The sequence below is a fragment of the Choloepus didactylus genome, chromosome 19, assembly GCF_015220235.1.
Source record: "Choloepus didactylus isolate mChoDid1 chromosome 19, mChoDid1.pri, whole genome shotgun sequence".
Taxonomy (NCBI): Eukaryota; Metazoa; Chordata; class Mammalia; order Pilosa; family Megalonychidae; genus Choloepus; species Choloepus didactylus.
The window spans coordinates 34,925,555-34,937,012 of record NC_051325.1 but is presented as its reverse complement, the minus strand read 5'-3'; the positions used below and the strand labels follow the sequence as shown (position 1 = coordinate 34,937,012).

At 39.8% G+C, this 11,458-nt stretch overlaps 1 protein-coding gene across 1 annotated transcript; it reads right to left on the bottom strand.

The window, feature by feature from the left end:
• Positions 1–724: 724 nt before the first annotated feature.
• Positions 725–6,004, bottom strand: DEFB118 (defensin beta 118). Its single transcript, XM_037810905.1, has 2 exons — positions 5,919–6,004; positions 725–1,115 (listed from the first exon to the last, which is right to left on the bottom strand). Exons 1-2 carry the CDS (start codon positions 5,974–5,976, stop codon positions 793–795), a joined length of 381 nt encoding a protein of 126 aa, XP_037666833.1. The 5' UTR covers positions 5,977–6,004; the 3' UTR covers positions 725–792.
• Positions 6,005–11,458: the final 5,454 nt, after the last annotated feature.

Sequence of the window (11,458 nt, the reverse complement as noted above, 5' to 3'; positions counted from 1 at the left end):
AAATCTCCACTGTGAATTTACAACCTAAAGCAGGCTCTCTCAGGGGCTTGCAGCCTGATCACAACACCAGGATGGCCTGAAAAAATTATTAAGCTGATAATTTAGCTTAAAGTTGTCCCAGACTAGTAGAGCCAAGGGTGTCAGACAGAAACAAATGTAGGCATAGACCCTTAACTCAGGACTTAACTTATTTACTCTGATAACGTTCCAAGGCAAATACACAGATCAGAGCCCCAAGTTACAAAACACACAAGGAAATAAGACACCATGAAATAAGGCCAGCAAAAAGCAGAGATCAGGGACTCAGATTTTGAAAGACTTCAAGTATCAGAATTATCAATAATAATAGATCTGAATATTTAAGTTCATGAGACCTGAATTTCCCATCATGGGCTAGATATTATCTGATCCCTTGAATAATAAAACAGGACCTGTGAAGAAGCATTACAGTGGTCAGAGGAAATGGTATGTTCAAAACTGGGATTGAGCAGATCTGGAAAGCATCAATAAACTGCAGGAGGAGGAGGCTCAGATGCATATGGTACCCATTCCTACTGTTTTAGTGCCTGATTTAGCAGTGGCCCTGAGAGACAATGATGAAGAGAAATCCTTCTGGTGGAAGGAAGTAGTGGGAAATTTTGGACACTTTTATACAACTTTTTGTTTTTTTTTGAATCCAGAATCACACATTGGTGGGGGTGGGGTAGGTCATCATGATATTTTCAGTGTTGGGAAATCTATAAGACTTGGTGCTTTACAGGAGGACAGGGATGAGTGACAGCTGAGAGGAAATCATGAGCTTTGATGGACCGTTGGGAGAGTGGTCTGAGGCTGTAGTCTCTGGCTAGATTTTTCATCGTGTTCCTCATTGGTGCTTATTTGAAAGTGGACTGTAGTGAACTTGACTGTTAGAATGAAATCCATAGGGCTTGACAAAGAATCATCTGAGGTTGTGGGAAATGCATCAGGAGCTTGAGTTTGTGACTTATGGTGTTCTTTGCCTGGAATGCAGCAGACTCGATGATTTTTACATGTTGTGTACATCACTTCATCTTTGGTGCAGTGTTTCTTGCAGTGGCCCAATTTGCTCCAGCATTTCTTTTGGCCACCATAGGCTGAATAATAAAAGGAAAAACCATTGATTTTAGGTTACTGTCACTCTCAATTATACCAGCATGACTGTGTATCTGGCATTCAATACAGCACCATGGGTTGTAATTAGATTATGGCTGCAAGAATCCCATATCTGTTCCTGATCCCCCCACATGCCCAATTTTAACCGGGGTGAATCTAACCATCAATGTGCAAAGGAACTTGCTAGTTATGAGGAATTGGAGCTAGTTATCATGCAGCTGCCTGGGTCTGTATGATGAAGCTATCCGCATAAAGAAAGCTGATGTAGTCATTATTATGATTGAGTTAATGCCTTGGTCATACCCCATGTGGTAAATTTCTTTCATATATTTTACTGAAAAATGTACATTCAAATGAGTATATAAAATATATCTGCGTAGTTTAAAGAATAATAATAAAATGAATACTCAGATACCCCTAGCGTGATTAAATAACAGAACATTGCTAGAAACTTAGAGTCGTATGGATAATAGGCATGATATGTGATATGCTTTGTTTGCTCATGTATTGGGCCTGAGCTTCTTAAACTTTAATGTGTGTAAGAATCAGGTAGAGGTTTTCTTACAATGCAGATTTTGATTCAGTAGGTGGGGCAGGGTCTGAGTTTCTGCCTTTTATTTCCTTTCAGGCAACAATGAACAAACTCCCAGATGATGCCAATATGCTAGTCCGGGGACTACACTCTATGGAGCAAATTCCATGTGCTCAATATCACATATTCTATATTTTCCTACCAAATGCAATAAAATTAGAATTAAAAATCCCACATACTTGGCATTTAAATTATACGGTAAAAATAAATCTTAGATTAAAAAAAGTAATACTGAAACCAGAAATAAGGCAGTCAGAAGTAATGAAATAAGAAGACTTCTGGAAAGACTGATTAAAAACAAAGGAAAATTAAAATAAAATTAAAAATAAACAAAATTCATAGTGAAATGGTGAAGTAAAAATAGAAACAGCATATTAAAAATAATTAAAGAGAATTATGAACAGATACACACTAGTAAAATTGAAAATCTAGATGAAATGGATTCCAAGAATGCATAGGATGCTATCACATACAAAATGTTAAAAAAAAAAAAAAAAAAAAGGAAAGCTTCTTTCATTTTATAAGGCTATTATAATTTGATTCTAAAATGAGAGAATTATGGTCCATCTTATTTGTAATATAGAAAAAGTATCCTAAATAAAGTAATAGCCTATTGAAATCAATTGTATGTTAAAATACATCATGATCAAGTATGGTTTAACCCTGAATGCAAAAAAAATAATCCAAACATTAGAAAATCTATCAATGAAATTCACCACTTTTAATAGACTTAAGGAGATTACCTTATTTGATGAAAAAAGTATTTGATAGAGTTTAATGTTTATTTGTTTATTGTGATGAAAACTCTACGTTTTATCCCTTTAAAAGTAGGAATAGAAGGGAATTTCCTTGGTAATTCTGGAGTTAATGTTATACAATGGAGGAAATTTAGTTCCCATTGAGATCAGGAAAACAAGGGTACTCTATTATTGCTGTTGTATAAAACAATAGTGGAAGACCTCATCAATGCTAAAGGGTAAAAAATGAAAACAAATAAACAACAAAAAAGTATAAGGTTTGGAAGGGAAGAGATAAAATTGTCATTCATTCCACCAGTCATGATTACAATACAAAAAATAGGAACCAGCAGAAAAACTATTGTAATTAATAAGAGAGTTCAGTAGTTAAGTCAGATGGAATATTAATTTGCGAGGATCAATAGCACTTCTCTACACCCACAATAACTAGTTAGACAATATAATAAAAATAAAAATAAAGTATGATAAAAATAAAAGCATAGCTTTAAAGGATCTTCTTTTGAACTAGAAATACCCAAGATCTCTATGGGGTATATAAAACTCTAACAGAGGACATGCTCTTGGATGGGATGACTTATTATAAAGATTTGCTTTCCCCTAAATTAATCCACACACTTAATGCAAATCCCATTGGGTTTTTTTTTTTTTAACTTATTTTAAGATTTTTAATGACGAATAAAGGCAATCAATAGCTAAAATTACTTTTAAGAAAGAGAACAAAAGCTTGCTCTCCTAGACGCTGACATACTATAAAGCCATGGCAATCCAAAAAAATACAGTATGATTGCAAGAAGAAATAGACCAATAGAACCGAATAGAGAGCTTGGAAGTAGACCCAACTTCAAATGGAGAACTTAATATGCAATAACAATGACATCTTGAGATATCTTGAGACATTTTGAATCAATGGAGAAAGCATAGATTATTTAACAAATAGAGCTGGGGAAGCTGGATCATTTCATGATAAAAATAAAAGCAGACCTACACATTTCACCTGGTAGGTAAATGTGAAAGGCAAAACTAAAAAGCTATTAGAAGAAAATGTCAGAGAATCTCCCTGGCATGTAAGAATGGGAAAGAATTCTTTAGCAGAACTGCCAAGCACAATCTATAAATCAAAAAAGTATTGCATTTGATTAGACCACAATTAAGTATTTCTGTTCAATGAAGGACATATCATGGGCAAAGTTTGCAGATAGGTAGATGACAGATTGTAAGATATGATGCACAATGACTAAAGCTCAAAAGGGAATGATACCGAAAATAAAGAGCTCCTGCATATCAAGAAGAACACGTCAGCAGGTCAGTAGAACAATGGACAAAGAATATAAATAGGCAATTAGAAGAGGAAACAGTTACTTATTAATTTAAGAAATGTTTATTGAAGGCCTACTATATACAAGGCACTGTTCAAGATATATAGGATGATACATTTGTTAACAAGATAAATCAAACATCTACTCTCTTGGAGATTTCAGTCTTTTCAAGAGATAATACGTAAGACAGTAAGTAAGAGAAGAAAGTAAAACATGCTTTAGATACATAGATACAGTTAGATCCAGATAACAAGCATAATGGACAGAATGAAGTAGGGAAGGGGTTGGAAGTGTGTGATTGGAAGGGAAGTAGTGAAAGACCTCACTGAGAAGGAAGTGAGAGAGTGAGCTGTGAAACTATCCTGGGGAAGAGGATACTGATTAGGCAGAGGGAGCAGCTGTGCAAAGGCCCAGAGGCAGGATCTATCCCAGAGTTTTTGTAAAACAGTAAGGTGGCTATGGTGAGTGTAGAGTAAGTTGGGTGGGGAATAACTAGAGAGATCTAATGGGGTTTGTGATCACAAAGGGTCTTGCAGGTCATTGAAGGGAAGCCATTCATGCATTTAGATCACAGAATAAAAAGAGAAATGAAAATTGGAACAACAACATTGTGATATTACTTTATACCCACCAGACTGGCAGAAACAGTGCTGAATGTTGGCGGGATTACGGTGATAGAAAAACCCTCGTGCACACCTGGTGAGAGGGTTTGGGAATCTCCCTGTCCTTATAAATGTCACTGATTTTTATTCCTCTTCTTTAAAAGTAGGGGCTATCCAAGATACAGCATGAGGACTTTACAGTTTTGTCATCATCCCAAATCTTCCTTCAAGAGGATGACTCCAAATGTAAATCTCTTTCCAGAGCACTCAGACCTGACACCCCAGAATATGTTATATTTTCTTCACTCCCCACATGCCCTGAATTTCTATGATCCATGGATTGCTTTTACAAAATCTTTCACATCGATGTCTTTTCTATTCTCTATTTTCCTCCAGAATTTGAAACAGACACACTTGGTCCCATGTGGACATACAGAATTGTCCCTTACTGGATCTGGAATTGCAACTAGACAATTACTTTAAACTCTAAAAGTTGGCAATTTCTTCCAGCAGTGTCCTGAGAGGTAATATAAAGGAGGAATTAATGAATTAAAATATCTTAGACTCACCTTTTACCTGGCCATTTGACTTCTAGGAATCTATCCTATATAAACCTTGTCCAAAAAAATAAAGATATTTGTACAAGTATGTCCACTGACATGTTGTTTGTATTACAAAAAACTAGAAAATGTCCTAAAGGACTATGCATAAACTTTGGCCTATCCTGCAGTGAAACTTGGCAACTTTACAAAGAATGAAGCAGATCTTTAGGTATTTAGTGGAAAAATGACCACAATATATTATGTGAAAGAAGAATGCTGCACAAAGATATATAAAGTGTACTTAATATTTTGAAAAACAGAAATATTTAGATTCATTTTTATGTGCACTTACTCATGCACTGAAATATAGCTCGAAAGATATACAATCAAAAGGCGGGGTACTTTGAATAAGAAATTATTCAGGTCCTCTTAGGTAGCAATTTCAAAGACTGGTCATGACTTTAGATCTACTTAAGAAAGCAGGAATTATTAAATGTCTAGACTTTCATGCATGGAAGTCAGCAGAAAAAGTCAGTTCTTTCTTCCACGTAATAGCTCTATGGATATTTTCTGACCTGTTTTAGAAAATCTTCCAGAATAAGAGAGAAAAAGATCCAATCTAAAACTATGAAAGTACTTTTAGGGCCAGTAAAACATGGGAAATGGGACTTTGGGAATCACTTTCAAGAGCAGGCACAAGATGGAAAGAAAACTGAAGTGAGTCAAGCGCTTACCTTGATCTTTTGGTGGCAACTTGGAATACAGGATCAAGGGCAACTCTTGACTTTGGGGCTGTCTCTGTCTATTGAGGACACCTCGTCCTATCCCTAGGTTCTATCCCTGTCAGGGACATAGTCCCAATGTGGGGGCCATGGAGCTGCCCAGATTGGGGGGATACAATGACACATTGGAATTTCCATGGGTTGGAGCCCCTTCTATCTCCTTTTTTTGCTGTGTCCCTGGGTTCTGATTACCTGGGATTACCTGGGGTAGGACCACAATGGCAGCAAGAGCCAGGAGCAGGAGTCTCATGATCCTTAGGAAATAGGAGGCAGTGGATCTAGGAGTATAGAATACTGTGTTCAGTGTGAATCTGAATGAGAGCCTTTATTGGCCTCTCCAGTGTGGGGGCAGAGGGATGGTGCACTGAACCGGACAGATACATAAAAGCTTATTTATGCGGAACATCAGTCCGTTGGCTGGGGCATTGACTGAGCATCTGACACAGGCACGGGGAGGGCATTCAGAGGGTTAGAAGTCACCACCAGCTCCAGTGTAGGTATGGGTCCTATGGAAGCCATTTGTACCTGCTAGTTGAGCCTGTTCCCTCAACTAGCAGGAGTTATGGAGAGGGAGGGTGAGTGCACTAGGACATTTTCTCTGGCTTCTCAAGACTTCCCAGGAGGGTCCTGCCTTCTCTGCTGGCAGCCTCTCTCATTCTAGAATAAGCCTGCTCTTGAACTGTCTATTCCGTTGTATATCTGCCTTCACTGGACTGTGAGATTCCTGGGAGCAGGGACAGTGCCTACAATTTTTGAACCCCCAAGGCACAAAGCACATTCTCAGTGAAAGGTTGTGAAAATAAAAGGTTAATGGGCACATGTAAATCCAAAGGCCAAGTCCTTCACTTTGTGTATATGCCCACCAGCGATGCCCAAGATAATAGAGCTCATTTGATGCAGGATTTGGGGCAGATTCTTTGTAACAGGTCTCCTAAGGATTGTTGAATGCTACCCGGTGTCATCAGAACTGCTCAAGGCAGCTCCGCAGTAACTTGGGGTGTTACTTTTGACGAGAGCGCCCTGGAAGCCTCTGGAGGTCTGGGTGTCATTTGTGAGGGCCCCAACATTCACAGCTGCCTTTGGGATTCAGAACCCTGATGTCTCGCCCAGAGTCAGCCCAGTTCTTCTTTGCTTCATTTGAATTTTCACCCAGTAGCAGCTCTTGCTTCCTTTTATTTACTTGGCCCAAAACGTTCCTGAAACACTTTAGAGGATGTTGATGATTTTCCTTTTCTGGGATTTATGAGCATGTTTGTAAGAAATTTGTAGGAATTAGCAGGACTGTCCTGGGGGAGGGGGGAAGCTCTTCTCTTTTTAACAGCCCACGTGGGATGCCCAGGATGGTGATGGGCTATTTATAGATTTTGGTTAACAGGTTCTAACAGGCAGAACTCTCTTACTATGGAATGACTGCTCAGAGAGGTGGAAGATATTCTGTAGCTGATTTTTCCAAACTGAGTCTCAGTGATGGAACAGGAAGAATTTCTACATAGGCTAAATAATAGCTTTTCTTGTTCTTTCCAAGCACAAAAAATCTATATTTTTCATTTTATGAATGACTTCTCTCCATGTCCTGACGATAAGAGAGATGTTTGACTTTTTCTAAATGGAAAGATTTGGGGAAAAAAACATCTCTTTTAAGCCATGCTACAGAAAAACAGGAAATTCCGAAATATTCCTACTTCAATTCTTAGAGCCTGCCCTAGTATCTGAGCTGGTGATGGTGGTGGGAATAGAGAAATGTCGTTTCTAAAAGTGCATCAGTGCATGGAATCACAGAGAGGCCATTCTCAGCCATTCTTGCTGAGACACAAACTGAGGCCCTGCCCATCAATAAATGAACATGGAGGACGTTACTCAGTTGAAGAAAGAACTGCTGCCTTCCATCCATGAAAGTCTAGGCATTTAATAATCCCTGCTTTGTTAAGTAGATCTAAAGTCATGACCAGTCTTTGAAATTGCTGCCTAAGAGGACTTGAATAATTTTATTCAAAGCACCCTCCCCCCCTTTTGTTGTGTATCTTTCAAGATGTATTTCAGGGCATGAACAAGTGCACATAAAAATGAATCTAAATATGTCTGTTTTACAAAAAAGTATGCTATACATATTGTTGGGCAGTTTTCTTTCACTTAATATATTGTGGCCATTTTTCCATTAAACACTTAAAGATCTGCCTCATTCTTTGTAAAGTTGCAAAGTTCCACTACAGGATGGGCCATAGTTTATGTATAGTCCTTTATGTATGTCCATTGATGTACCAGTACAAATATCTTTACTTACTTAGACAAGCATTACATAGGCAGGGGACCTGTGTTGGGTATGACGTGATTCCATTCCTCTCGTTAAGAGGTAAGGACACAGTAAGTCAGAAAATGTGAAGTCTTAGATTTTATCCTGCTTACAAGCTAACAAGGTACCCCGCCACGCACAGGGCTTCTGGGTTAGAGACAAAGACAGCTGATTGCTTACAACAAACCCAGTAGCCAGAGCACGTTGAGTCAGTTCCTCAGCCCCAATTCCCACAGGACAATGTGGAGAGGGACAGACGGTGCCTTCACGCAGTGCCGTGCATTACAAGAGAGGAATCGCAAAATTAGGGCTGCTTGGGACCTGCCCGTCTTTCCCTCTAGAGAGAAAGAGACTTTATCTTTACTCTGAAACATAAGAAGTTCATTCCTAAAGATGGGAAGGAGAGGGCTTTATCCTGACTGCTTGGAACTGTGGGTAGGAGCAGCTATACATGGGTTCCATTGTCTAATTGTAACATGCAAGGAAGGTGATTACTCTTTTAATACATGTGTGCTCTCTGTTCCACCAAGAAATACAACTCCTTATCCTGAAAATATGTCTACTGTAGGCAGAATTCACCACCAGCTCCAATGTAGGTATGGGTCCTATGGAAGTCATTTGTACCTGCTAGTTGAGCCTGTTTGCTGGAATGCTACATGCAGTGCACTTCAAGCTCTGCATTTGGTGGCTGGCTAGTGACTCAGGCTTTAGGGTACCAGTGATTACACTCTGTGTGAAATGAATACCTCCTCCCCACTCCAGCCCTCATGGTTATTTCACTAGAGTGACAGGGCCACCCTTCCTGAAAATCCAATCCTAGATTTAATTTAACTTGAATACAACTTACGGTGAACAGACTTAAGTTGAACAGACTCCTAAATTTTCTCATGTGAAAATTAAGACATTTATTAAGAAGGCCTGGGATCCTGGGACTTGACACATGCATGGAATCAGATGAAGCTGAGAATTTTGAATTTCTAAAGCCTTGATCCAGTGAAAGCATACCTTTCCTTATGCCTGACTAGTTTCCTTTGCTTGCAAATCCTATCTCCTGTACCTAACAGCGTATTCACAGACATTTTGCTTTATGTCCTTGAAACTTTGAGTACTGCTGGTTTAGAGGTCTTATTTCAAAAGGGAGGAATGCTTCCACCAAAGGACATAAAAATGGTTCCACTGAATTGGAATTTGAGATTGCCACCTGATCATTTTGGGGCCTTCATGCTTCTGAACTAACAGGCAAAGAAGTGGATTGTTGTGGTGACAAAAGTGATTGATCTTGATTACCAAGGGGAAGTTATGCTGCTATACAATGAAAGGACCATGTCTGGATCCAGAGGGTTCTCTGGAGTTTCTTTTAGGGTTTCTGTGTCTAATGCTAAACTCCAGCAAGCCAAGTAAGTGTATGTATGAATGTGAGTGTGTACAGGTGGGGTTCATCCTTATGGCGTTGTGTGTGGAATAAGTGTGCCTTGTGGTTCATGTGTGCACATGTGCAGTTGTGTGTGAGTGTAGGCCTGTGAAATATAGGGTTGTGGATGTGCCAGCATGTGAGCATGTGGTCCCTTTGTGAAAAGTTCCTGTGTGTTTGGGCCTAATGTCCAAAGGCCTCATTCATTGGTGCACAAGTATCATACAAGTGGGGGGTTGTATGGAGGGGCCCATTCACATGTGTTTGTATATAGGTGTGCCTTTCCTAGTAGTAGATTCTACTAACAGAGTCTGAGGCGCTGTGTGGGAAGGCCACATTTCAGTGCAGGCTCATAGGAACATATAGACCTATGATCAAGATGAGGCCCAGTAGACTTTGAAACAGAGAAAAGGATCTTCGGAAGCTTCATAAAGCTTCAAGATACAAGAAAAACAACAGCAAACATTTATCGAGCACTGTGTGCCAGGCAGTTTGCTAAGTCCTGCATGTATTCAATTGTAAGTCTCACAATACTCTGAAGAAAGAAGCATTTTTTCATCTCACCATGCGGATGAGAAATTAGAGGCCAAGAAAGACAGCATAAATTGCCCCACAGCTGGTAAGTAACAAATCCAGAATTTGATCGCTGGTTATAGGGGGTCCGGATCCCGTCCTACTAACTTTGCTGTGGCTATTCCTGTTGTCTGTGTGCTTCTCATGCTACTGCTGTTTGGAGACAAACGGTGATCATTTCTTTGTAAAGGAATATTGCAGATACTCCACCATTTGCCAGGACTGAGAGCCTGATATTCCATGCCAGCAAGACAAAGGAATCTGCAGAATCACTTGCAAGAGTTTGAATACAAATATCTCTGTTGCCAAAACGGTAAAATGTGCTGCCTCAAACCCTCTATGATGATATACATCCCTGGCAAAGAGAAGGAAGTGGACAACTGGTCCATAAGGATCAGCTCTTTAAGCAAACCCTGAATATTTGAGATCCCCATTCCCACCCCCTCTAAGAATCAAGTCAATTTCAAATTTGTCAATTTCTCCCCCATAAAAAAGCACACTGTTTTTTATGTCTTGCATCAATCCATCAAAAATTATGTTTGAGTGAGAGGAGATTGGGCTGGAACTAAGGATGCCTCTGTGTTTGGGAGGAGTCCCCAGCCAAAAGATAAATTGGACTTTGAGATGACTTGTTAGATTTAGATCATGCAGAGGTAGGGGGTGATGCCATTTTGTTAGACTCTTGGAGAGGGCTGTGTCCCATCCTGGATGCCATCCCATGAGAGAGATGGTGTGCTGGTTTGAATGTATTATGTCCCCCAAATGCTATTATCTTCGATGTAATCTTGGGTGGGCAGACGTTATTAGTGTTGATTAGATTGTAATTCTTTGAGTGTTTCTTTGGAATGCGCCCCACCCAGCTGTGGGTGATGACTCTGATTGGATAATTTCCATGGAGGTGTTGCTCCGCCCATTCGGGGTGGGTCTAAGTTGAGTCACTGGAGCCATATAAATGAGCTGATGGACAGAGGGAACTCAGCGTAGCTGTGAGTGACATTTTGAAGAGGAGCTACAGCCAAGAGGGACACTTTGAAGAAAGCACAGGAGCTGCAGATGAGAGACAGTTTGAAGATGGCCGTTGAAAGCAGACTCTTGCTCTGGAGAAGCTGAGAGAGGACAGATATCCCAAGTGCAACTAAGAGTGACATTTTTGAGGAACTGCAGCCTAGAGAGGAACATCCTGGGAGAAAGCCATTTTGAAACCAGAACTCTGGAGCAGATGCCAGCCATGTGCCTTCCCAGCTAACAGAGGTTTTCCAGACACCATTGGCCATCAACCAGTGAAGGTACCCAATTGCTGATGTGTTACCTTGGACATTTTATGGCCTTAAGACTGTAACTGCGTAACCAAATAAACCCCTTTTATAAAAGCCAGTCCATCTCTGGTGTTTTGCATTCCGGCAGCATTAGCAAACTAGAACAAATGGTGACAAATGGAGTGAATCTAGATGAGGAATG

What these genes read in the sequence shown, in the direction of transcription:
- DEFB118 (XM_037810905.1), bottom strand. Translation starts at nt 5,976, where the DNA reads ATGAGACTCCTGCTCCTGGCTCTTGCTGCCATTGTGGTCCTACCCCAG. An exon ending in CCTACCCCAGGTAATCCCAG is followed by an intron (nt 1,116 to 5,918) that starts GTAATCAGAACC and finishes TTTATTATTCAG; the next exon opens with CCTATGGTGGCCAAAAGAAA.